The sequence below is a fragment of the Leopardus geoffroyi genome, chromosome E1 (genome assembly GCF_018350155.1).
Source record: "Leopardus geoffroyi isolate Oge1 chromosome E1, O.geoffroyi_Oge1_pat1.0, whole genome shotgun sequence".
Lineage (NCBI taxonomy): Eukaryota > Metazoa > Chordata > Mammalia > Carnivora > Felidae > Leopardus > Leopardus geoffroyi.
Genome location: NC_059330.1, coordinates 38611865 through 38637733, shown reverse-complemented (window position 1 = coordinate 38637733; position 25869 = coordinate 38611865). Strand labels below are relative to the sequence as shown.

The 25869-nt window shown below is 54.8% G+C and overlaps 3 protein-coding genes across 5 annotated transcripts; 1 reads left to right on the top strand and 2 right to left on the bottom strand.

Moving 5' to 3' along the window:
* The first annotated feature begins 3961 nt into the window (after window positions 1-3961).
* Window positions 3962-18722, top strand: PGAP3 (post-GPI attachment to proteins phospholipase 3). Of its 2 annotated transcripts, none has more exons than XR_006714952.1 (8): window positions 3962-4773; window positions 6025-6122; window positions 6941-7093; window positions 15061-15123; window positions 15718-15795; window positions 16171-16307; window positions 16607-16811; window positions 16975-18722. XR_006714952.1 is itself a non-coding variant. In XM_045488687.1 (8 exons), exons 1-8 carry the CDS (start codon window positions 4593-4595, stop codon window positions 17036-17038), a joined length of 963 nt encoding a protein of 320 aa, XP_045344643.1. In that variant the 5' UTR covers window positions 3975-4592; the 3' UTR covers window positions 17039-18722. The 2 variants fall into 2 exon arrangements, 1 of the variants encoding a protein (XP_045344643.1); XM_045488687.1 differs by having other exon boundaries at window positions 3975-4773; window positions 15734-15795.
* A 591-nt stretch (window positions 18723-19313) lies between these two features.
* PNMT (phenylethanolamine N-methyltransferase) lies at window positions 19314-22413 on the bottom strand. Of its 2 annotated transcripts, none has more exons than XM_045488688.1 (3): window positions 20772-22413; window positions 19949-20156; window positions 19314-19845 (listed from the first exon to the last, which is right to left on the bottom strand). In XM_045488688.1, the coding sequence occupies exons 1-3, from the start codon at window positions 20977-20979 to the stop codon at window positions 19404-19406; spliced, it is 858 nt and encodes a 285-aa protein (XP_045344644.1). In that variant the 5' UTR covers window positions 20980-22413; the 3' UTR covers window positions 19314-19403. The 2 variants fall into 2 exon arrangements, with proteins under 2 accessions (XP_045344644.1, XP_045344645.1); XM_045488689.1 differs by having other exon boundaries at window positions 19949-20117; window positions 20772-21188.
* A 392-nt stretch (window positions 22414-22805) lies between these two features.
* Window positions 22806-24233, bottom strand: LOC123603595 (titin-cap). Its single transcript, XM_045488694.1, has 2 exons — window positions 23921-24233; window positions 22806-23673 (listed from the first exon to the last, which is right to left on the bottom strand). Exons 1-2 carry the CDS (start codon window positions 24028-24030, stop codon window positions 23280-23282), a joined length of 504 nt encoding a protein of 167 aa, XP_045344650.1. The 5' UTR covers window positions 24031-24233; the 3' UTR covers window positions 22806-23279.
* Window positions 24234-25869: the final 1636 nt, after the last annotated feature.

Sequence of the window (25869 nt, the reverse complement as noted above, 5' to 3'; positions counted from 1 at the left end):
ACGATGGGGCTCTGGCTTAGAGAGGTGGCCTCTAAGGATCAACAGGCTGGGGTCTGGACCCAGCAGCCTGTGAAATGCCAGTCAATCATTGACCAGCCACTGAGACTGGGGAACACAGGAGGCCATGTGTGTGTGTGTGTGTGTGTGTGTGTGTGTGTGTGTGTGTCTGTTTGTTGGCACCAGAGTCTCCTCCCTTCTGCCTACCTCACCAGCCAGCCTGGGGTCAGAGGACTGAAAATAAACAGAAAAAGGGAGGAGACGGTCCACAGTCCGAGGTTCAGGCCACAAACTGGTGCCTACCCCATAGGGCCTTGAGTCTGGGGCATGAGTTGCTGGGGAAGTGTCTGTGAATTAGTTATTTGGAAGGAGTCCCCCAAGAGTGGGCACAAAGCCTCCCTGGGGCCATAGGAAAGTAATTTGAAAGCTTCTGATGAGAAAATCTTCCCTTCTAAAGTGGCCCTTTAAGAACACTTGCTACCTAGCCACTGGGAGCCCAGGGTTAGGCCTAGGCCCTAGGTAGCAAAGAGCAGAGCCTAAATTGACATACCAGACACGCTACCCCTGGGCCTGCTGATCACCTCCCTCAACCCTTGTCACCCCATGTCAGGAATGCAGGCCCAAGGCCCGAGGAATCTGCCTTTCTCTCTAGGTTGCTTTGCTAAGACAGAATGCATTCTTGCGCCCTCAGCCTTCCCTGGCTTTAATGCCTATAGGAGAAGTACACGTGGTTTCCATCTTGGCCCATGGATTGTGCTCCCGTATGCTGTGCTGTGTGTTTGTGCTGGCCATCTAACGTGCGTCTCGGTTTATCTAGGGATCCTTTCTCAGATAGTAGCTGGGCTGTGTGGGCTTGAATAAGGCTTTCATTTTGCTGTGTGAAATATGAGAGTTGGACTGAAGAGTTCCTGGTTGCAGTGTTTTAGACCTCGTGTGGGGGCAGCGACTCCTTCAACCCCATGCTTATTCCCTGAAAGCCCCACTGAGCCGCCCCTCTGCCAGATTCCAGGTTCCAGATTCTTTGTTTCGCAAACACTGAGTTTTCCTGCTCTACTCAACCCTTCAGAACTCAGAACTCACCTGGCTTGCTGCTAGAGATCCAGACTACTGGCATGTGAATGAGGACATTTTTGCCTCTGGCTTTTGGTTTGGGGAAGAGTCGGCTAGGAAGCTTCCAGAAGCACAAAACTGTGGCAATCATGAAGTCCTGATTTGGTGAGGCAGTTTCAGTTTCAGATGATTTCATTCACTGGACCCACGTTGTTGATTCTTCTTTTGTTGTTATTTTTCTGTTTTTGTTTTCATTTTGTTTTGGGGTTTTTTTGCCCTTTACGTCCAGTAGCTCTTTGAGATCTATCGATTCCTCTGTGCTTTTCCCACCTAGACTAAACCTCTATCAGGTGAAAGCACTAGCCTTTGATCTCCCCGAATGCTGCTCTTGCCCTCTTTTAATCCTACCCTCTGCCCTTTTCACAGAATAAATGTTTTACTTTTTAACTTAATTTTTTTTTATTTTAAGTAACCTCTACACCCAACATGGGGCTCAAACTCACAACCCCAAGATCAAGAGCTGCATGCTCTACCAACTGAGCCCTCCAGGCACCCCTAAAGTAAATGTTTTCAACATAAATTTCATTTGTTCCAGCGCTAAAACATCTCCCAATGGCTTTCCATTGCCTAAGCTCTTCACTGTGACCCAAGACCTGACAGAATCTGGTCTCTGGCCTTCCAGCCACATCGGCTTCCTTTCTGTTTTTCAAAGATGCCAAAATTAGTTCCTGCCTTAGGGCCTTTGCACTGACTATTCCCTCAGCCTAGAACAATCTGCCCCCAGGTGTTAACAGGGCTGGCTCCTTCTGGTCACCTAGGTTTCAGCTCAAACGTCACATTTTCAAAAAGGCCTTCTCTGATCACCCAATCCAAAGTAGCTTTCTCCTCCCTCCCCATTCCCTTACAACTTTTCCCGATTTATATTATCCAATTCTATAACTCCACACATGTCACTACATGAAGCTGTTTGTTTTGTTTTGTTTTGTTAACATTTTCCCTTTGTTTTTAACGGTTCATGTAATATAGGATGAGGCCTCCAAAATCGGAAGTGTAAAGGTTTTAAAAGAGCCCTATCTCTAGCTCGGATTACTCTCAAAGGGAGAATCCTGCTTTGTTAGGATTTCATCCTCTTTTCTAAATTTCCTATCTTATTTTTTTTAAGACTTTATTTTTAAGTAATCGCTACACCCAACAGGGGCTCAAACTTACAACTCCGATATCAAGAGTTGCGGGGCGCCTGGTTGGCTCAGTCGTTACAGTGTACCACTCTTGATCTAGGAGTTGTGAGTTCGAACCCTAGCCCAACGTTGGGTGTAGAGATTACTTAAAAATAAAATCTTAGGGGCACCTGGGTGGCTCAGTCAGTTAAGCGTCCGACTTGGTTTCAGCTCAGGTTATGATCTCACGGTTTTGTGAGTTTGAGTCCCTTGTCAGGCTCCGTGCTGATTGTGCAGCGCCTGCTAGGGATTCTATGTCTGTCTCTCTCTGCCCCTCCCCTGCTCTCTCTCTCTCTCTCAAAAATAAATAAACATTAAAAAAAATTAAGACTTAAAAAAATAAAATAAAATCTTAAAAAAAAAAAAGAGAGTCGCGTGCGCCACCAACTGAGCCAGCCACGCAACTTAAAATTTCCTCGTCTTTAAATGGACGTGCTCATTAAGAGATTCATCCCAGAATCATATTAAGGACAAAATGAAATAATGTAGTAGGAAAGGACTGGTCTATCAGACGCAAAGTAGTATTAGTACTAGATTGTTTCCCTGTCAGCTCCTGGAGGGCTGAGTAGTTGTTTTGTTCTTTTCAGCTTCCCAATCCGTATCAATTGGGTGCTCAACTCCAGGGGGCACTATTCATGTTGTACTTAACTTGAAGAGGCACTAATCACAGAAAATACAATGTGAATGGTGCACCCCTGAGCGCCATTCACAGTAAATACAATGTGAATGGTGCCTCCTGGAGTTGTGCCTTGCCTAGCCTGGTGCTAGAGCTAAGAACTCAGGAAATGTTTACTAAATGAATAAGTGAATGGAATACAATTTTACTTCATGTTCATCTCACTTCTCAATCAATATAAAAAGGAAAAGTTGACCCGGGGTGGAGAGTGGGAGAGGAGGAAAGGCTGTCATTAATCTACACACACTAATTACGCATCTAGGCTACAAGGCTTCCATGCTTCAATGAGATGGGCATATTTGTGTGTGCTGTGGTGGTGTAGGCAGGAGGAGTGGATGTTAAAGCAAGTATCCTATTCCCAAAAGTCCTTCTCTTGATTTTCCTTGAAATGTTACACCTCTTGGATCTCAGCCTCATCTAAATCACGCTGATGGATTTAGCACCCAATTTTTTAACGTTGAATTATATTGTTCATTCATTTAAAAAGGAAGGAAGGAAGGAAGGAAGGAAGGAAGGAAGGGAAGAAAGAAGAGATGCGTTCTTAGCGCCTAACATGATACAAACTGTGTACTAGTGCTGGAAGTAGAGTGGTAAACAAGACAGCAGAGGTCCCCACCCTGCCTAGGGAAAACATACCACTGTATTTTATATCATCCTCCAGGTGTTACCGCCCTCGGAAGTGGTGTTTAAACTGAGCCTAGAAGGGGTGTCTGGGTGGCTCAGTCGGTTAAGCGTCCGATTTCGGATCAGGTCATGATCTCGTGGCCCGTGAGTTCGAGCCCGGCGTTGGGCTCTGTGCTGACAGCTCAGAGCCTGGAGCCTGTTTCAGATTCTGTGTCCCCCTCTCTCTGACCCTCCCCTGTTCATGCTCTGTCTCTCCCTGTCTCAAAAATAAATAAAACGTTAAAAAAAAAAAATTTTTTTTTTAACTGAGCCTAGAAGAATAAGCACGCCTGAGACTACAAATGATACAGATAAGGCAAGGCCAGGACGGTTGAGAAACATGGCCCCTTGGCTCTGGAGCAGGGGCCAGATCGTACAGGGTTTGTGGAGTCATGATTTTATCCTGAGGTACTTGGGAGCCAGTAAAGAATTTTAAGAACAAAAGTGACAGGGTCAAATTTGAATTTGGAAACGGAACGCGGACTGGAGAGGACAAAGGTAGGAGGAGACAAAAGTCTCCCTTCCGGGAGACTCGGAAAGGGACTACTGCGGCAGTCTCGGCGACAGATGATGGTGATGTCTTTAACCAGGATGGTGCCAGGGGAGATGGGGAAAGACATGGGCAGTTCCAGGTGCACTAGGAAGCGAAACCCGACGGGGGGGGCTGGTGAAAGAATAACCGTACTTCAAATACAGAGACCATGGAGAAGAAACAAGACGTATATTGATAGAAAAAAGAAAAAAAAACCCAACAATTTATTTTGCTCCTTAAGCCACCTGGCGTCCCCCTTCTCTTATCCCTGCCGCCTCGATATATGCAGATGACAGTAAGACGAGGGGCGGGGCAGGCGGCCACAGCAATCCGGGAACTTTTATTTAAAGTGCGTGGACGTCACCGGAGAGCAGAATAAAGAACACAAGGCACTTCCTGTTACTCCGGAAGTGAAGGCTCTTAAGCTGCTCCGCCGGCGGAGGGCCAGATTGAAGGGATGGCCGGGCGGACCGCGCGACTGGTGCTGCTGGCTGGGGCAGCCGCACTAGCAAGCGGCTCCCAGGGCGACCGCGAGCCGGTGTACCGCGACTGCGTGCACCGGTGCGAGGAGCGGAACTGCTCAGGGGGCGCACTGAGGCACTTCCGCTCCCGCCAGCCAATCTACATGAGTCTAGCAGGTAAGCCCCTCCCCGCATCAAGCCCCGCCCCTCGCCTTGGCTCCGCCCCTTGCGCCCCCAAACAACCTTTGAGCCTTACCTTCTTCCCCCGGGGTCCGTTGTTGTGTGTGTGAATGGAGCCCCAGGGTGGTTAGAGCATCATCAGACGGTCTTACTTTCCCAGAAGCTTTCATGTTTCACTTTATTTATTCAGTCAAATGGGAAGTTACTTAATACTCCTGGGTACAGGCCCTAGAATGACACTGAAATCAGACCAGCATCCTGCCGTTCGGGGTCACAGTCTGCACAGGGACATTAGCCTTCTCCAGTGCAAGGTAAAGGATGATTTGAGCACTAGAGGACCCTAGGGCAAGCAGTAGGAGCATATGGCAGGAAGGAATCGTTTCTTGCTTTGGGAGGGTAGGGACCGTGATCATCTTGGAATGTTCTGTGATAGAAGGGCTTCAAGATGGATACATTAAATTTGGACCTGTGGCCATAGTGGTCACCTGTCGTGTGACAGGTGTCACAATAGGTCAGTTAATTTTCACAGCCCTATAAGGTAGTTTCTCTTAACCCAGTTTTACAATGGGGAAATTCGGAGAGGTTAAGTGCCCTGCCCAAAGTCACACAGCCAGTAAGTGGTAAAGTGGAATTTCCAGTTGCGGCCTGTCCGACTACAAGTTTGTTCTCTTTACTATCCCTTTGCGTTCCAGAGCGAACGGAGAGAGTGGAGGCCCTGGGCAGATGTGGGCATATCCAGTAGCTTGGTTTACTCAGGGAGCAGGGTGCGGGGTGCCTGAAAAGGAGTATAGAAAATAAAGCTGGGAAAGGAATTTTCTGACTCAAAAGTCAGAGTGAAGAATTTGGGCTTCATTTTCATAGGACGGGGGTAAGATGGCAAGAGTTCTTCCCTGGCAAGTGAGAGCAAAGCCTGAATTCAGGAAGAGCAAACATAAACCCACCTATCCACTAATGAGTCCACCAGATGCCGAAGTTCCCATCTTGGTGAGAGGAGAAGAGAAAAACATCTCTGTTTGCTCATTGCACATCCCCATCCCCTAAAACACATGCACACAAACACATACTTTTCCCTCATGTGTATGTTCTACTATCTCTCGTACATCCTAGCGGGAAGCCAGCATTTTGAGATTTCTTCTGGTCCTCTCCACCCTGCAGGCCCTCTTAGCCTGCATTTGAGCTTGAGTCCCATCTGCACTCTCTGTGCCTCCCATGATAAGGAGTTCACCAGGTCACATTTCTCTGTTTCAGGCTGGACCTGTCAGGACGACTGTAAGTATGAGTGTATGTGGGTCACTGTTGGCCTCTACCTCAAGGAAGGTCACAAAGTGCCTCAGTTCCATGGCAAGGTGAGTTGGAGGGTCAGGATAAGTGTATGGTGGCAGTGTGGTAGGAGTAAGACACCCCCCAGTTAGACCACACCATCCAAGCAGTCTGAGCTGTGGGGTGATGGGCGTGTGTTTGGGGCGGGTACCTGTTCTCAAAATCTGCTGGTTTTCATATAATCAGATGGAACCAATGTATCCTGCCTCTAGATTTGGAATAACAAGATCTGGGAAGCTTTGTGGTCTCAGCCATGCTGGAGTTCTTAGGGTGGTTGAATGTCCTTGCTACGAGGACAAATTTTCTGACCCTCCACAGCATGCTTTCTTTTGCTTTTTCAGTAGAAGTTCAGATTAAAACAGTAATACCCCCTCAGATTGCCCAGTGAGTCATGGTTTGCTAGTGCTTTTTCATCCACTATGATTTTGTTCTGGACTATTGAGGTTGGCAAGAATTATTTTCCCCAATTTGTCAGAGTAAGCGGAGGCTCAGAGGCCTGTGGTCAGTGGTAGAGAAGGAGGATATTAGGATCTCTGTCTTCCTGATGGCAAGTCTAAGCTGTTTCTACCAGACCATACTGAGCCGTCTACACTGGCCCATCTGTTCTTCCCAGAGACCAGGCTTATAGTGCTGTGAGTGCTGGCCAAGATAGAGGGATGACCTTCAGCTAAGGACTGGAGGAGAGCTCATTGACCCAAAGAGGGACTATATGTGAGGCTTTGGCCGAGGACCAGAGCTAAGGAGCCAACTGAGGACCTGTTGATGTGGCATGTCAAGGAAAAGCATGTTGGGCTAGCTGGGGGTTGCTTGCTGCTCAGGCCCCCTCCATGTGCTCCCTTTTCAGTGGCCCTTCTCCCGGTTCCTGTTCTTCCAAGAGCCAGCTTCTGCCATGGCCTCTTTCCTCAACGGCTTAGCCAGCCTGGTGATGCTCTGCCGCTACCATACCTCCGTGCCAGCCTCCTCCCCCATGTATCCCACCTGCGTGGCCTTCGCCTGGGTAGGTAACTTGGCAGTATTCCTGCTGTACGCCATCATCTAGGAAGGAGGAACTCTTAGATCCCCATTCTCATGCAACAGGAGCTTCCCTTCACCTACCTTCCCCTCTGATTTCCAGGTCTAAAATTGCAGCTGTGGGGTGGTCAGGCCTAGGGAGAACACAGGGAAGGTGCTGAATCAGACTTTACCTTTCTAGCAGAGTCCTAGGCCAGGATATTCAGAAGGGAGGGAGGAGGCCACTAAGAGACCCCATAGGGCAATTTACAAGCCCAGAAGGGAGATGGGTGCTAGGGAGCATGCTGGGACCACAGGTCTTTCCGGGGCCCCCCCACCCCCCCCCTCCCCCGCCCCGAAGACTCAAAGCAATCTCAATCCTAGTCCAGGTCTGGAGGTACGGCAGTCACAGTACTCTATGTAGAGCTCAGCCTGGTCTTAGACCATCCCTGAGAAGTCGAAATATGTTCCATGTGAGTATCCAGAGAGGGCTCTGAGCTTTACAGGTGACTGGTCAGAGAAGCCTGGAATTGTGTGAGAAACATGGGCTAGGGTACACATATGAACTGTGACAACCTTGGGGGGGGGGGTATGAGAGTAAGAGGTTGCAATCAGAGACCCCACTGTAAGCCTTAGGGAAACAGTCTGCTCATTCACCTTCCTGCCACCAAAGCAGCCATTAATTCATGTATTGAGCCTACTATGTGCCCGGCACTTTGCTGGGTGCTGGAGATCCAAAAGTATATAAAAACAGACAGGGGGCACCTGGCTGGCTCAGTCATAGAGTGTGTAACTTTTTTTTTTTTTTTTAAGTTTATTTATTTTGAGAGACACAGAGAGCAGAGGAGGGGCAGAGAGAGAGGGAGAGACAGAATCCCAGGCAGGCTCCGTACTGTCAGCACAGAGCCCGGTGTGGGGCTTGAACTCATGAACCATGAGATCATGACCTGAGCCGAAACCAAGAGTCGGATGCTTAACCAACTGAGCCACCCAGGTGCCCCTTTTTTTTTTAAATAGGCTTCACACCCAGCATGGAACCCAGTGAGGGGCTTGAACTCACAACCCTGAGATCAAGACCTGAGCTGAAATCAAGAGTCAGATGCTTAACCGACTGAGCTACCCAGGCGCCCTATAGAACATGCAACTCTTGATATCAGGGTCGTGAGTTCAAGTTCCACATTGGAGGTGGAGCTTACTTGAACAAAACAAAACAAAACAAAGACAAAAACAAAAAAAGTCAGGTTCCTCCGGTAGTAACCACACAAGCACACAATTGAACGTAAAAGTACAGTTCTGGGGAAAGTGCAGTGGAGATGTGTTGTAGGGTTGTGTGATGGGGGACCAGTACAGGGCAATCAGGGAAGGCTTCCCTGAGGAAGGGGCCTCTGAGGTAAGATTGGAATGATGAATGAATGTTAGCTAGGTGAATTCAGGGAGAGTAGGAGGAGTCATCTACATAGAAGACATAGAATGTGGACAGGCAGAAGAGAGTGAGAACCTGAAAGGCTAGGGGGTCGGCCATACAGGAAGCCAGGGAGTAGGTACGACAGGTAAGCAGGTAGGCAGTGAATGGGGCTAGCCCATGGAGAGCCTGGGGGGCACATTAACACTTTAGATCTGGACTTTCAAAGCATCAGGAAGCAATGAGGGTCAGAGAGAAGAGGTTTCATGAATAGATTTGCTTGGAAAACTCATTCTGGCTACTGTGTAGCAAACAGATTAGAGGGGTAAGAGTGGATGCAGGCAGCTAGTTAGTTTTAGCATAGGGCACAAGTAGCTAGACTGGTGGGGAGGAAGGGGGGTTATTGAAGAGAACTATGTTTGAGCTATGTTTTGAGTTGACTTTAAAATTTTTCATTTATTTTATTGATTTAACAAACCCATGCATAGCTCTTACTGTATGTCAGGCACCATTCTAAGCATTTTATAAATATTAACCTTGTTAATCGCATAAATAGCTTATGAGATAGGTAGTATTATTATCCCGAGTTTACAGATGGAAACCAAGGGCTGAAAAGGTTAAATAACCTGCCCTAGGAGCCAGAGTTTGAACCCAGGCATCTGGTTCCAGAGTCTGCACTTTTTTTTTTTTTTTTTTTAAGTAGACACCATGCCCAGCGTGGGGCTTGGACTCACTCATATCCCTGAGATCAAGGGTCACATGCTCTACTGACTGAGCCAGCCAGGTGACCCCAGAGTCTGCACTCTTACTATCTTAGCTGTGTTGACAAGCCTCAGTCGTAGGTTAGATGAGGAAAGAGGAATCAGGAATAACCCGGTGTTCCCACTTATGAGAGAGTGATAGAAGCCATGAGTGTGCATGAGATCACCAAGGGGAGCTTAGCAAGAAGAGAAGGGATCTAGGATGGAACCCTGAGGAGCCCCAAACATAATGATTAGATCAAGAAGGATGGGCCAGCGACAGAGTCAGGAGTGGCTGGAGGGGTAGGTGGGAAACTAGGATACCGTGTGGTTGGGAAGCCCTGGGACAAGAACAGGGAGGAGAGGGTAGGCCGTCCTCTTGAATTCTGCTGGACAATCAAGAGAACTTTAGGACGCCCTGGATCTGGCCACCCTGAGGTCTCTGAGGACCTTAGGAAAACTGGTAGTGTGGGAGTGCTAAGAAGTCCAGGCCAAGCCTCAGACTTAGGAGCTGGGGATTGGAAGGAGGGCAGGGGCGGGGAGGCTGTTAAGCCTCTGGGAAATGTTGATCCTTCGTAATCTTTTCTATTTAACAAATATTAATAATAAGTGTTATATGAATTGCATAACAGGCATTGTCCTAAGTACTTTACATATATTTTTCTCATTCAGTCCTCATAATACCACCGTGAGCTCTGAGTAAGGCTCAGAGAGGGAAAACCTTGTCAAAGTCACCAGCTCACAAGTTGGTGACTGGTGGAGACAGGACTGACTCCAGGGCTGTCAGAGCACTTAGCCCCTCTCCTGGGCTGTCTCCATGATAAATGTCTGTTGAGCATTTGCTGTGGGTAGAGGCAGGAGTTAGCACTTGTGGGAACTGAGGCACCTGCCTCAAGAAGCTAAGCCTGGTGGGAAGCGCTGGTCCAGCTGGCCCAGGAGGCATAAGGCAGGCAGAGCTGAGGAGGGCTCTGGTAGAGAGCCCTCGAAATAGTAAGGTGGGGAGACGTGTCCTCTAAGTGGAGAAGTCTTCCGGGGAAGCCCAGAGAGGGAGAGAGCCTCCATCGGGGACCCACAGGCCTGATAAGGCCTAGACACATACAGATGAGGGGAGAAGAGGTTGGATCTCTGCATTCCAGGCTGGTGGCCCAGCAGCAGCAATGGGATGGAAGCTGGAGGATGTGGGACCGGGATAGGCAGCCTTGGAAAGGTCAGCCTGGCTGCGGTGTGGCTGAGTGCAAGGCGGTGGAGGGAGGTGAGGTGGCACAGAGAGGGCCCTGAGTGCTGAGGGGCAGGAGCTCTCGCATAGGCAGGGGGCTGGCATCCGCATGCCCTGTCACCGGCCCGGGAGGGATAGAACCACCACTTCCTGTTTAGGCCTCTCTCAGAGGAAAGAATTTGGTCCTGGCCAAGAAAGCAGGAAGGGCAGAGAAGCTGAGGAGAGTACACCTGTCCCTTGGGGTTCTTCCAGGGGTCGCTGCTTTCTGGGCCCACAGCCTGTACCGCCCGCCCCCAGCCCTGCCTGAGAGCACTGGACAGCCCTGCCTGCCTGAACTCCCTGAACAAAGCTTAGAGCCTCCTTGGAGAGATGCACAGGTCTGAGGGACCTCAGAGGGTCCCAGCCCTTGCCAGTGGTCACGTCACAACGCTCGTCTTGATCTCCCTGATTCGTGGGTCTTTCATTTCACTGGCATGTGCCACTCAGCTTCCTTCTTGGTGAGGGTCACGCCTCCCAGTACCCTTGTAGTCCAGTGTGACCGAGGACCCTGAGGGACAGAGCAGGAGATGTTAGATTGAGAGAGGGCAGATACCTGGGGCCCGTGTCTTAGGACATCCTACGGAATATGGGGCTCTGGGACATAGAGCCTCCTCATGCTATCACTAGGTCCTTGAGGGACAGAGTCTCAGTGTCCACACTCCCTCTGATGACCCAGTCTGGATTGTACACTTGGTCTTTAGTCCTGTGCGCCTGTGTTTATAGGAGGGAGGGATCCTGAGCTGAATGGAGGGTGTGGCAGTGGACTTTGTCTTGGGCTGGGTCTTCTGGAGCGAGTGGGGCTCCTGATTTCTGTTGGGATAGGACGGGAAGGCCTTTTCCAGGTTCAGTCTTGGGCAGTGGGGTGGGCAGGGGGTTCTCTCAGTCTGTTTTCCTGGGAAACGAGGAGACCCTGCCCCAGCAGGGCTGATGAAGCTGGCACCAGAAGGGAGCCTCTGCCTTGACATTTGGCTCTGGGCTTGGGCTGGGAAGCTGCCAAAGCTCTGCACATCACAGACCTTTGACTTCAGGGAGCTGGGGGCCCCTGCTGTCTGTAGAGCCAGGAGGCCAAACCAGTTCCCCTCCCCTTTGCCCAGTGCAGAAAGGTCCTGAGAAGTAGAGGTGAGAGGATGAGAGTGCCAGCAAAGCCCAAACCGTCTCTGCAGGATGCTTGATGGAGGTGGGGACTGACTGTGCTCTACCTCTGCTGAGGAAACTACAAGAAGAGACAGGTTGAGTCTGCAGCAGAAGGATGGTTAGACTTCAGGAAGGACTTCCCATTGGTCAGAGAACGGCAGGAAATCAAGGAATCTTTTTTGATGGTGGAAGAAGCCATCTTTCCCCCAGCTCCATCTGCCTCTTCCCCTCTTCTCTCTCAGGAGTGAAGCGGAGCAGGGTTGCCCTGACTGAGGCAGGGGATGAGACACTGTGGCCTCTGGGAGGGGGGCAGGGTGGCAGCAGGCGTCATATTTAACATTCTGCCTCCCCCACTTCTGAGACACTGAGCTATTTAAAGACCCACATGTCCCCACCACCACGGTGTCAATGACAGCCCCGAGCACTGGGGCTTAGCACTGGGGTCGAATTCCTGACAGATCTGGCTCATTTGGCATCCAACCAGTTTCACGGCTGTGATATTTTTGTCTCAATTTTCTTATTTTCCAACAGACTGAAACAGCCTCCCGCTCTCCCTCACCCAGCCTTCCCTGTCCCCTTCCATTTCCACCCTGTTGGCACCCTGCCCCTGGCCTCCCCCTTTCCTCAGTGTTTACACAAAGCTCCTGGGGCCCTGCTGGGCAGCCCAGCACCCTCCTGGCCTGTCTGATTGGCCAGCTACCATCTACCTCCCCCCATTCTGCTCAAGCTTGGCTGAGGAGTCTGGGAGCAGCCATACACTTGAGGCTTGGAACCTTTCCCTTCCTTCCCCGTCTGTCTGTCCCCTTTGCTTGAGTCTTGATTACAAACTCTGAGTGAAGAGAAACAGTATCTCTTCTGTGACTCCTGGGGGGAGACTGACATTTATGGGAATACCTACTATGTGCCAGGCAGCCGTAACAGCAGCTGTTTATTGAGTGGCTTCTTTGTGCCAGACATTCTACAGACATCATCTTCAGGACCCTCTTATGCAGTGGGTATTATTATTAACCCCATTTGCTAGATGAGACAACTGAGACTCAGAGATGTTATTGGTTCAAGATCATACAGCTATTTAGGGGCTGAGGCAGAACTTGAATCCAGGGTCCGTCTTATTATGGAGGCTCTGGAAATTCTGCCTCTAGCACGAACAGTGGGGTGGGCCGAGGCAGCCGTGGGGAGACCACCTCTTCTCCCCCTGGACTCCTTTGGCCTTCAGGGAGAGTGGGAGGCAGACTTGGCCTCTTTAGCTTCAGGTCTGTGGAGAGATGCGAGAGTCCCATTCTGCTCAACAAACTGGGAACAAATAACACCTAATGGTTTACCCTGTCCTGGGCACTGTGCTATACATTGTGTTTGTATTGCTCATTAAATCCTTGTCAATACGATGATTATTCCCATTTTACAGAGGAGAATACCAAGGCACAGCAAGGCTAAATAACTTGCCCAAGGACACACGGGAAATGCAGAGCTAGGATTTGAACCCTGGTAGTCTGACCCTTGGCCTTGCATTCTTAATGACACTATCTCCCAAGTCTGAGGAGAGGGCCAGAAGAGGAGTCCCTCATAATGGGACACTTCCCAGGGGAGAGGGGACATTTCAGGGGTGCAGAGTCCAGGCTTCAGGTGGGTCTCTATAAGTGGGAGGCACCCTGGGGAGGCAGTTGGACAGGGGACCAAGCAGTTCCCATTCCATCCTGTAGAGCTAAGCCCTGACCCTGTGCTCCCTCTCCCCCGCTTCCAGTGTTCCAGCCACCACTTAGCTCAGTCCTCTTGTCACCTCTCCCTTCCTGGTGTGGGTGACAAGGAGGCCTGGTTGGCTGCCAGTCCCTGCTGCCTTCCCCTCCACCTCCCTCTCATACTGGTTCTGGGGCCATTCTCCTCCCCAAGAGTGTCCCTGTTCCTGGCCTTCTCTGGGGACCTGGCCCATGTGATCTCCTGGGCTCTGTCTCCAGCCCCAAGTCTGCTCCTCTCTCCATGCTGACCCTGAGTGTCACAGACCTCGTGGGAGCAGTGTCTGAGAAGCCACCCTGTTCTGTCCCATTTTCCAGCCTCCAGACCATACCTCATATACCATCTCTGGGGAAGAGGCAGACCCAGGGATGGGACTGGATGGCCATCTTCAAAAGAGCAAGCAACCAGACTTAGAATAATCACCTGATGTCAGGGCTGGAAAGGGACAAAGGATCACTTAGGCTAGCTCCTGACTAGTCACAGGGGAAAGCTCAGGCCCAGAGGGCAGGGCCTTTGTCCAGGTCATGAGGAACATAAGCCGAGAGATTCAGCCCAGGACCCAGGCCAGACAGGCTTGCATGGGGCTACCTGAGCTTCCAGAGACCTCTAGTGCTGACTGGCTTTGCACAGAGTCTTGCCTGCCTCCACCCCTTTGCTCTTCCCATTCTCTCATAAGCCCCTTCAGGCCTGCGATAGGGAACCCATCCCACTGTCTGACCCTGCTGCAGGACTGGATAGAGAGGCCTCTTCCCTGCTTCTTCTGTCCTGTGCCTGGCCAGTCTTCCTGCTGTCCTGGACCCAAGTGAGCAGCTCCTGGCCTTTACCTGTCTTTGGCAGGCCTGTCCCACCCTAGGGCATCCCTCTCTATCTCTAGGGCATTCTAGGGCGGACCTCAGGCTGCCGGTTTTTTTCCTCTGACCAGTTGTCACTAGTTTTCCAGCCCAACGTAGGAAACCTCCACCTTAGCCCGCCCTTCTTTCAGTGATTTGGGCCTCTACCATGGATACAGCGCTGACTCCCACAAGGTCTAGGACTCATTTGCAAGATGTTTTGTACTGTCTCCTTGCAGTTAATTTCCAGGGAAAAGGCCTCAAATGGTCTCCTGGGCCCTTGCCCACCACAGCCCCTTGAACCTTCTGTTCCTCCCAGAGCCTCAGAGCAGCAGCCACTGGTCTGGCAGGTTGGGCTGGGCCACCCAGGAGGAAGCTGGGCTCAGTTGGCCAGCCTCCTCCATAGAGACTTGGCCCCAGTGGGATCTGCTTGATCTCCCTCCCTTGCTTGCTTTCCTCGGGACACACCCCAAGCTGGCTCGGGCCCCTCCACCCCACCCACTTCATTCCCGCCCCCAGAGGCTGAGGTCACTGGCTCCCCTGGCCAGGGTGGGGCTGTCATCACCTGCCAGTTGGGGGAGGAGGCAAGGTCCCCCCAGGGGCTGTTGTCTTAGCGATTGAGTAAGCAGGGAACTTGGATGTGCCGGAACTGGGAACTGGTTCCCAGGCCAGGCCGGAACCTGTGGAGGCTGCAGCCCCCATGGCCCAGGGGGTTCAGGGTTCTGGGAAGCCGAGGGCACGGGTTTGTTCTGTGGGCTTCAGGGGCAAGGGAAAGCATGCTTCTCTGCTCCAAAGAGCCCCTTCCCCAAAGAGAGACTCCTGTGAATGCTCTAGGGGTCCTCCCTACGTCGAGACACCATGCTTACCAGCCCCTCCCTACAGGTCTCACTCAATGCTTGGTTCTGGTCCACAGTCTTCCACACCAAGGACACCGACCTCACAGAGGTGAGCACCCCTTCGGCCCCTCTCCTGCTTGGGACAGTCCCACAGGAGCCCAGAAGAGGTGGGGGTCAGCTCTTCGGTTTCATAGGGACTCCATTTACAGAGCACTCGCTATGTGTTAGGCATTTTTAACCTATTCGTGCCCTTGAGCGTCACTTGACCCTGGTGAGGTAGGTGTGATTATTGGCTCTTCTTAACTGATGAGGCAGCTGAACCTTGGAAAGGCAGAACTACTCACCCCCCCAAGGGTGCAGCCGGTTCTTGGGCGCAGGGCTGTGGGACTCAAGGCTGCGCTCCAGATTCTGTGGTGTGCTCATGTATTTTGGAGTCTTGGCAGGCACCTCCACCGATGCCTCCAAAGCCTCGCTGCTGAATGCATTTTAAAAAGTTGTAGAATATGAATACAAGGGTCCGACTGTTAAATTCAGGAGTGAACCAGCAACAGGCAGAAGGGGCACGAGACATGGACCCCCATGTTAGAGTACGGCTGCGCCTCTGCCCCCCCCCTTTGCCCCCACCCCTGGTGGATCCTCTGGGGGCCCTGCCCATACAAAACCTTTTCCGCCTCCCCTTCCCTCACACTGGCCCCTCACCCAGCTCTCCCCATCCTCAGAAAATGGATTACTTCTGTGCGTCCACCGTCATCCTACACTCTGTCTATCTGTGCTGCGTCAGGTGAGCCCATCTTGGCCTCTGTGGGGGCAAAATCAGGCACTGGGGGCAGAAAGGGGTCACCTTACCCACCCTTGGGGGTGCTGTCCCCCGGGTCTTGCACCCCAACACACACACACACCCTCCAGGCTGTTCTGAATGGGGACTCGGGGGGTAGAATTGGCTCTTTCCAAGGAGCAGAGGCACTTGATCAGAGGCACTTGAGGAGCAGGGGCAGACCCCTGGAGGTGGATTGGAGGCCTGCCCAGCTGGCTTGTTTTGGTGGGGGGAGGAGGGCAGTGGCTTCCACATACTGATGTCGGGGTGAAGGGATGTTTAGGAAATGCTGCCCTGGGCATGGGCCGCCCTCCACCTGAGCAGCTCTGGATGGTGGGGCAGGACCGTGGGGCTGCAGCACCCGGCTGTGGCCAGTGCCTTTCGGGCCCTCCTGCTGCTAATGCTGACCGCGCATGTCTCCTACCTGAGCCTCGTCCATTTCGACTATGGCTACAACCTGGCGGCCAATGTGGCTATTGGTGAGGCACGGGGAGGGACCTGAGGCTCCTGGGGTTATGGGGGAGTGGGGGACCCAGCCCATCTGTAGAACTGCTGGCCTGGGGTGGAGGTACGGATTTGGTGCTGTTCCTGAAGAAGGTTCTAGAGAGCCCCTTAGGGTGGGGGAAGGGGAAAGAATTTGGGGTGGGAGAGAGGGGAGGCTGGCAGGAGAGTCTGAAGGTGGTCCTGGGGTCAAAGTGCATGAGGATGGTGGAGGTTTTGTTGGGGGGAGAAGGAGGTCCAGGGAGTGAGCCTCTCCCCACCCCCCGCCCGCACCCAGGCCTGGTGAACGTGGTGTGGTGGCTGGCCTGGTGCCTGCGGAACCAGCGGCGGCTGCCTCACGTGCGCAAGTGCATGGTGGTGGTCCTGCTGCTACAGGGGCTGTCCCTGCTTGAGCTGCTCGACTTCCCACCTTTCTTCTGGGTCCTGGACGCCCACGCCATCTGGCACATCAGCACCATCCCGGTCCATGTCCTGTTCTTCAGGTGGGTGCTGCCCCCTGCCCAGTGTGCACCTTCTTTGTGCCCATCCTCACCCGCTCCTTTGAGGAGACTGAGGCCTCTGTGCACACTGGCCCCCCTGCCTATACTCACCCCCACGGGGTGCTCTCAAAGCCATACCTCAGTGGGCTCCTCCCTCTGCCCACAGCTTTTTGGAAGATGACAGCCTGTATCTGCTGAAGGAATCAGAAGCCAAGTTCAAGCTGGACTGAAGGCCCTGGGAGCGTGTCTGCCCCACTGGGGGTCCTGCCCTCTCCCCGCTGCTCCCTTTCTCCTCATAATCCTTGAGATGATTAATTTTTTTTTTTTTTCCTTTTAGCATCTTGAACTTGGACATGAAGGGTGTGGGCCCAGAATCATGTAACTGCCCATCCCCTTGCTTGCCCCCACATGGCCCTCCTAGGCCTTGGAGTCTGTTCAGGCTTGGCCTCTCAGCATCTGGGGTTAGAGAATGGGCAGCCTCTCTGGTTCCTGGAGCAGAACTGGAGTAGAACTGTGTTCTTAGCTCCACCAAGAGGAGAGCTGCCTCTGCCTCCCCATCAGCCTCTTCCCCACATCCCCTCAGTGCCTGGTTGGTTCCCACAGCTGTTTGTCTATCTGGGAAACCAGGTACCACAGGCCTTTGGGGACAGTGGGGTCCCCTCCTGTTACCCCCCTGCCCTCCTCCAGGGCACCACTAGGTGGCACTAGACTCTTGCTCTTTGGCTACCCAAGTTCCAAGGTTGGTCCCATTCTCCCCATGGGATCTTGAGGGACTAAGCCCCTGGGACTGGGGAGTGGTCTTACCCTGACTGTTGCTTCAGCCAGACCCCCCAGAGGCCTCACTATGTTCCTTCCCCCTTCAAGGCCAGAACCCCACAGAGCCCAGGACGGGAATCCCTCTGGCTCCTCTGCTGCTGTTCTGGTTGAGAGCCTGCACATGAATGTGTACGGGAGTGTGAACCAGACTGAGTGCATAGGTGACAGAGTGGTGGGCACTCTGAGGTGTGTGGGATGCTGGGTGGGACAGTGTGTATGAGCGTGGGTGGAGAGTGGGGTGGGGTGTGAGTGGTTTTAAAGTGTGTGCTGCAGGACAGGTGGGTGAATGTGAGTGCCATGAGTGTACCACACAGTGGGGGTAGGTTGGAGAAATGTGGGGTATCGAGTTACCACCAACAAGTACCTATTGAGTGCTAGCTCTGCACAAGGCCCCAGGCCAGGCAGAGAGCCAGGATATCCTCAAAGTCTGGCTGGGGGTACGAGTGTCCAGGCTGCATGTGTGTGTTTCTGTCCATTGCCCCCACTTTACAGCCCTCCAAATCTCGGAGGGCCCACACACAACTCAAGATCACCCTCCAGAACCAGCCTCTTGGGAGTCAGAGGGAGGTGGGGAAATGGAGATCCTCTGCGCCTCTCCAGCCTTCTGTCTCCTTGCCTAGGCTTGGTTGGCCTTCCCTTCCCGGAGTAACCTACCTGCTAAGCCCCTTTGTCACAGCCTGGACCTTGGGAAGGGGGGCAATCTGAGGGAGTAGGGGAGGAGGATTGTGGCTGGGTCTGGTTTCTGGCCTTCCCAGAGACAGGCAGGGGCCACGCTCTACCTGCACCCCAGTAAAGGTGACCCCTGCTAGTTGCCAGCAGCCCTGGCACATTCGTGCTCCGCAAGGATAGAACGTGAAGCTCCAGAAACTTTCCATCCAAAGGCAGTCTGTGTGATTGGAGCAGGGAGTCTGGATTCTTGTTCTTTCCCTGCCCTCTTGCCCTCCCTGGAGTCAGGGCACTGTACTAGGACTCCAACCTTAGACTTGGGTGACCTGTGGTTTTTTGTTTTTGTTTTTTGTTTTTTTTATATTGAGAACTATTTTAGGGTGAGAGAGAGGGTAGCAAGGAACATTCTTAATAAACGAATTCTCAGCCTCACCTACCCTTGTTCAGCTCATTTGTGTGAGTAGTGTGGGCTTGGAGGGAAGGAGAAGACACCTGGCTGGAGGCAATAGGCAGGTGGGGGTCTCTACCTAGGCACTGGGGGTGGGGATGGCAGGGACCAGATGCAGAGCGGCAGCAGAGCTGGGCGGAGCTCCAGTCCAGGGGGAGTGGGCTCTGGGAGAGGGAACTGGTGCCTGCATTGTAACTCCTTCCCCCTGCACTATCCACTTCAGTCTCCTGATTATCTCCCCACTCCTCCCCTTCTGGCCTGAACTAGGCTCTACTACTGTTTGTTACTTAACCTTCCTGAGTTTCACCTGCAAACAGGACAACCGGACCTGCTGAATGTGAGGACTGAACGGACCTAATAGGTGCCTGGCACATAGCAGATGCTGAATGAATACCCGCTGACCTTGGCTTTCCTTAGTTTGGGAAGAATGAGTGGTAAAGAAACCTACCTTCATGGAAGCTTCTGGAAAAAAAAAAAAAAAAAGGGCTAGGGTTGGTGGCTTTCACACCCCCACAACCCTAGAGAGAGCTCTGGGCCCTTGTTTCCCAGAAGAGCCACACACAGCTGACACTGAGCAGGAGGAACTGATTTCTTTATTAGGTGCCACCACAGATGACAGGGAATCTGGGTATATGAGAGCCATCAGCACAGGGTGCACTGGGCCATCACACCCCCACCTTCTTCTGGGCCCAGGCGAAGAAGATGCCCTTGACATCGTCTACACCTGTCTGAAGGTAGGCAGGCATGACATAAGTGCGCAGGTCCCGTACCTCATAGCCGCTACGAACCAAGGCCTCCACCACCTTCTCCTTACACATGGGTACCACCACCAGCCGGGCCTCCCCAGCCAGGTACCATGACTCCTCTAGGGCCCCGATGAGGAGGAGGTGCCCCCCAGGCCTCAGCAGAGTGGTGATGTGGTCCAGGGCCCTCTGGAAGCTGGCAAGGTCTGGGCTTACAGCCTCCAGGCAGAAGGCAGAGACCAGGGCATCGGCAGGCAGGGGCGCCAGGCTCCCAGCACCCAGGGGCTGGGGCTGGTGCACATCGATGTGCAAGACCCGCTTCACCCTGGCTCGCAGCTGGCGCTCCTTTTCCTGCCAGGGCTCGCTGTGCAGGGGCAGAAGGCAGGGTCAGGACCAGGGCTCAGGGCCGCCCCACGTTCAGTCCTCTGTTGCCCCCCTGCCAGCCACTCCATGGGAAGCTCCCTTACCCCTTGCCCTCAATGAGGCAGACGTGCTGGCTGTACATGCTCCAGTCGAAGGCCCCGGGCTCCTCCCGAAGCCAGAGCCCCAGCTCCCGGCGGTTCACCTCCAGAAAATCTGTCATGGTGATGTCCTCAAAGTGGGTGCAGGCGCTGAGCAGCTGGTATATGGTGGGGCCTGAACCAATGTCGATGAGGGTGTGTCCAGACACCTCACCTGGGAGGGCGCAGGGGAAGAGGGTCCTGGTGCCAGCCCTGTCCAAGCATCCCCCGCCTCGGTCACTCTCTCCCTTACCTGCTTCTCCCTCCCTCATTCCCTTCCTCCTCTGTAAAGTGTATCTCCATCTGGCAGACACATTAGCTAACCTTGATCTGAGTCCCCCCACCCCGTCCAACACAGACTGACTTACCTTGGGAAAGGAACTTAGACAATCTGAGATTCAAGTCCCACATCTGCGGAACTGTCCTTACAGTGAGACTTAAGCGGAGAAATCCTACAGTGACGGGCAGTCACCCGCCAGTTGCCTCTTCCCTCCCCAATCTCTGCTTCCATCTCTTTTCTTGGCGTCTCTCTTCATCTGGGGCCCTTTCCTGCACCCCCCCACTTCACCTCTCAATTGTGAACGATCTGCTCCCCCCCCATGCCCTCCTCACAGGTCTCTCTATGCGCCCCCCCCCCCGCCCCCGCAAAGGGATATTGCTTCTCTTCCTCTTCTATTTTCACTCCTAACTACCTATCTGTGCTCCTTGGCCCCCCTCGGGCTCTGGCGTATGCCCCTTTAGCTCCCTGATGACTTCTTGTCCTCTCGGCCTCAGTTTCCCCCGCGCTCACCGGTGGCGAAGGTCTGTGCCAAGCAGCTCAGCTTCCAAGGCCCGACGCCGTCCGGGCTGCTCAGGTCGCCCCGAGGGGGCGCGTAGTTGTTGCGGAGGTAGGCCCGGGGCTCGAAGCGCTGGTAGGCGGAGGCGACCGCCGCCCGGCCCGGGTCCGGGTCCGAGTCGGGGACTGCGCCCGCAGCGGGATTCGGGTCTGCCGTGCTCATGCTGCCGCCGCCGCCCGCCCGGTCTTCGCGCTTCGCGGCCGCTTTATGTGCCGCCCAAGTCCCGGCCCGACCTTCCGCTGCGGGGGCGGCGGCTGCGCCAGGAACCGCCCGGGGCCCCGCGTTGCAATTTCCCCCACCCCATCCATCTCCCTTAGTGTCCGAGCGGCAGACACTCGGGGCGCGTGTGGGGCGGCCCGGGCACGTGTGACCCCCACCCCCACCCCGCTCCTCCGCTGCGCCCGCGCCCCGCCACTCTGCCTCACCGGGCCTGGCCCCAGGCAGCCAGCTTCGTGCCCCCAAGACCCTTAGATCCCCGCCCCGCCAGCCCCCAGCTCTTCCCCTCGCTCTCCTCCAGCTCCCTGGCCATTCACCCCCTTCGCCCGGCACCCCATTCCTTCTCTTTGGCCCAGGGTCCAGTCGGCGCTGTCCCACTGCCCACCTCCCAGCGCTCTCGTCCCAACCCCGGGCCCGGCCCCCTGCGGGCTCTCCTTCCTCCGAGACACCCCGTCCCACATCCACCCCTTTCCTTGGTTTGGTCACCCCAGCTCCCCCCTCCCTCCAGCCCTCTTTCGTCCTTTCCTCCCAACCCTCGTTCCCCAGCGCCCCCCACACCCACTCCGGAAAGGACAGTCCGTTCTGGCCTCCGCCACCGTCGCGGTCGCCCCGGGGCCCTAGAGCGGAGCTCCGGCCCCGCCCGTCCGATGGCAGCAGCGATAGGGGATGTGAGCGGGGCTAATGCACTTAGCCTTCCGAACAGCGGGGCCTCCCTGCGGGCCCTGCAGGCTCTGAGCCGCTTATCTGGGGGCTTCTGAAGGCAGAAGGTCGGAACATCCTAGCCATGTCGGGCACGCGGGTCCCTGGTGAGGGCGGAAGGACGCAGGTGTTCCCCGGACTGCCGCGGTCGCCAGGGGGCGCGGGCTGGGCCTTCGGTGCCAAGGGATTTGGGGTTGCACCAGTCTGGGGTCTCTGACCCCTCTCCTTCCCCAGCCCACACTGCATTCCCCTTTCTTGGGGAGGGGGTCAGGCCAGGCCTGTAGGTCCTGCTTGGCACTCCAGGTCAAGATGCCAGGGTCTCCCCTCCTATCTCCCCAAAATGGGAAGTGGATTCCATGGAGCTATCTCCATGGTCTTCCTGGAGTGGACCCCTTTGGGCCAGTCCAGTGCACCTCTGCCCTAGGTAGGCTACGAGCCCCTGTCCAGATGGGCCCCTAGCTTCCTCTGTGCCCTCACCTCTGTGCCCTCACCGGTCCCCACCTTGTCCCAAGAGGAACATGTCTCCTTGTTGGGCCAGGCAATCAGGTTGGGACATGAGTCACAACAGCTGCAGGGGTCACAGACAAGAACCCGACCCTCCACTCCCCACAACCCACCCTGGGCTCCCTGGGCAGGGTGGGTAGAGCGGCTGACCAGAGCCAAGGACTGATCCTGTCTGGATTCAGAACTGAGAGGTAGGTCAGCCTCGGGGTCAGTGACCCCATCCACACCCTTAGGTACAGCCAAGGACAATCCTGGTGCCAGCCCCCTCCCTATTCTCCATGAGATCATTTAAACACACCCTGGATGCCAGCTGGCCTGCTGGGCACTGCTCAGTGCCAGGGGACTGGACACAGTCCAGGAACTGCACAGCAGAGCCAGGGCATGGAAGGGGGCCTGGACAGACAGCCACCCTGTTTACAGCTCTGTTCCTGTCTCCTCTGCCCCCACCACCAAGCATGGAGTGTACCAACTAGCTCTGCCATATTTAGCTCAGATGCAAGGCCTATTACCAGAAGTGAGCATAGGGGGACACCAATGGGCTGGCCCCCCACAAGGAAAGAGACGAAAACTCTGGAACACAATTGAGCATTTATTGCAGCACTAACAGAGGATGCTGGGGGCCCCACTCTGCCTCTGCCTTCTTCACGTCCCCCTCACGCCAGTCTTCTCCAAGCCTCTTCTCAGAGCATTCCAGATCCCCTTAACACTTTTCCTCATCTTTCTCTGAAGCTGAAGCCTGGACCAGGGTCATTCCTCTCAGGGACCTCTTGTCCTCACCAGCATCTTTTGTCCCTTCTCCTGGGGCTGGGGGTACTCGGCTGTGCTGGCCCCCAGCTCTCTACCCTTAGTGTCCACTGTCTTTGCCCCCCCTCCCTTTGGGAACTCAGGGGACCCAGGCATCCTGGCCTCTGTCTCCCTCCTCCCCTAGCCCCCAACTCTGGGCAAACTACAAAGCATCCATGGCCAGCAGCTGCCCTCCATGGTCCTAGCCAGGAAGGGCCCAGCCCACAGTGGGCACAGTGGAGCCTGAGTCACCGTCCCTCTCAGCCTCTCTGTGCTTCCTGGGACATGGAGCGGGACAGGGAGCGACGAAGGGCACCGGGCTTGCTGACAGGCACCACAGGGGGCAGCTGCTTGGTGATCTCGGCCACGTCCTGGCGCTCCACACACTGGCCCCCCAGGGCTGTCTCCAGTGCCAGCAGCTCCCGCAGCTGGAGGGGGGTGTCCTCGCGCTCCTCCTTGGCGGCACCCATCTTGGCGGGGGTGAAGATGGGCAGTGGCAGCACCCGCTGGTAGGGCAGCTGGTACTCCTGCAGCCCGCGGCCGAGGATGCCCATACGCATCACCAACCAGGGGGAACGCTGCACCAGCGCCTGGCACTGTCCCTGCCGGTGGTAGGTCTCATGCCGCTGGGTGTCCTCCTCGTGCAGAGAGCAACTGGGGAGGAGAGGGGAGGGGGGTACCCAGCTCCTGAAATCTGCTACCCTCCAGTCACGAGCTGGGTAGGGGGCTCCCTGGGGCTGCCAGGACTTGGGGTGCAGAAGGGGTGACTCCACTCTCCCCAGTGGGCCCTCTCCTTGTCCCTACCCCCAGAAACTTCTGCAGGGCTTTGTGCTCTGGCCTCCTGAGCCTCAGGAGGGGTGTTGTAGGGGAGAGGAGGAACTCCCAGCTGGCTGGCACTCACCCCTCCTCAGGCCGTGTGGACAGCGTCAGATCCTTCCATTCAGCCCAGAAGGCTTCTCGCCGCTCACAGTCCTCCTCGGACACCTGGCAGCTCAGCTCTGCAGTCGCCATGATCAGTGCTCACTCCCTCTCAGCTCTGCTCCTCCCAGGCCCTTTAAATAGCCCCCTCCTCCACCTCCTCCAGGGGCTATTTTCAGCCCCTCTGGCGTCAGATGCTATAAGCAGAGCCAAGGCTCACTGATGGGGGACTCTGGGCCCAGGGTGGGGGTTGGGGTACCTGGATTCCAGCTGCCCCCGCCGGGTCAGCAGTCAGCTTCCAAAGAGATCAAGATGCTCCAGAGGAGGGCAGAAGTCCTCAGAGTGACACCTCCAGGTGTCTGACACTCCTTTGACACTGTCTGAGACCAGGCACGTGCCCAGCCTCGTGCCACCTTGGCACTTGCCCTCTGCCCCACCCCTTTCCTCTTGCCCAGGGAAGACAGCAGCCTGTCTGTAAACAGAGCAGGAAATGGCAGGAATCGAGGCCCATTCTGGGCTCTGTACCAGGCCATCAGGTCCTACCCCCACTCCTCTCCTCTGCCTGGGATCAAGGGCATAGCCCCTGGCCATGCCCCTTGACAGGGACAGTGCAACCACATCCTCAGGTGTCTGCACCCAGAGCCCTGGTCCCCAACTGCCACCACCACACTGGCAGGAAATTACTTGGTTAATTCCATACCTGGGACCCTGGGCATGAACCTTTGCCAGAGGTTTTCCTTTCTCGTGGCCAGTGGTCAGAGAAGTGGTTTCCCAAGTCAGGCCAGTCAGGTCGTAAAGAGCAGATGTGGGTGGCCGCCCCTATCACCAACACCCCCAAGCAGGTGAGATGGGAATTCAGGGGCTCTGATGAGTGGTACAATCAGATCTGGCTCTAACTCCAACTCGGCCATAAACAGGCTGAGCATGGGGCAGTCCCTGCCCCTCTCTGGGCCTCGTTCTCTGGTCTCAACAGCCTGACCAGTTCTATGCCATCTGGGAGGGGCCTGGCTCTCCTTCAAGGGGAGCTGGATGGCTGCTGGGGAAGCCGAGCACCCAAGGGGAGCAACTCACGGTGCAGGAATACACGTTGCACGGAGTGGGAGCGAGGAATGAGGGCATCACTGAGTGGACACAGCAAAGGGCACGGGAAGAGGCCACACAGGAGCAGAGGGCCTTGCCGGAACAGCACAGCGCCCAGCAGCTGGAGAGGCCCATGGGCACCCACCTGGGGCAGAACTGCGCACTCCTGATTACCAAAGCAGCAGGCCTGATTCTCGTTTTCTTCTGATGACAGCCCCATGATCTAACGAGTCTCATTTTTACAAAGCAGGAAATGGAGGCTCAGAGAGGTAGGTTTACCCAGGGTCACACACCTAACAAGGCCCAAGATAGTACCCTTCTGGCCGTATGCTAGTTGCCCCATGGGAAGCCTGCGGGCAGGGAGGGAAGAAGGAGGGCAGGTGTGGCAGTGGCCCCTGTTAGCCACCCCCCCCCCCCCCACCTCGCCCGCCCCGGGAGCTGACTCTATGCTGCCCCTAGTGAGTGTGCTGGGGGCGGAGAGGGTAGGTGAGTGCAGCAAGAGAGACCCAGGGAGACCTGAGATGCCTCGGTGACCCAGGAGCCCGGGCCCCACCCCAGGCCGGCTGTGGGACCCCAAGGACAGTCAAGGCCTGCCATGCTTGCTGCTGGGGTCTCTCCTACCTCCCCCCAGATCCTGGGCAGGAGATTTTCCCCTGACTTTCCCTCAGAGGAGGCCTGGCTGGGGTGGGGGGGGGGGTGCATTTTTCTCTGACCAATCATCTGTCCAGCTGGACCGGTCAGGAAAGTGGGGTTGTTCAGGAACTGAGTCCCCGCTGGCTCCACACTCCCTCTGGCTCTGCAAGGGTGTGAGAGGGTGTTGTCCACAGTGCCGCACTTCTCTTCCTTCAAGAG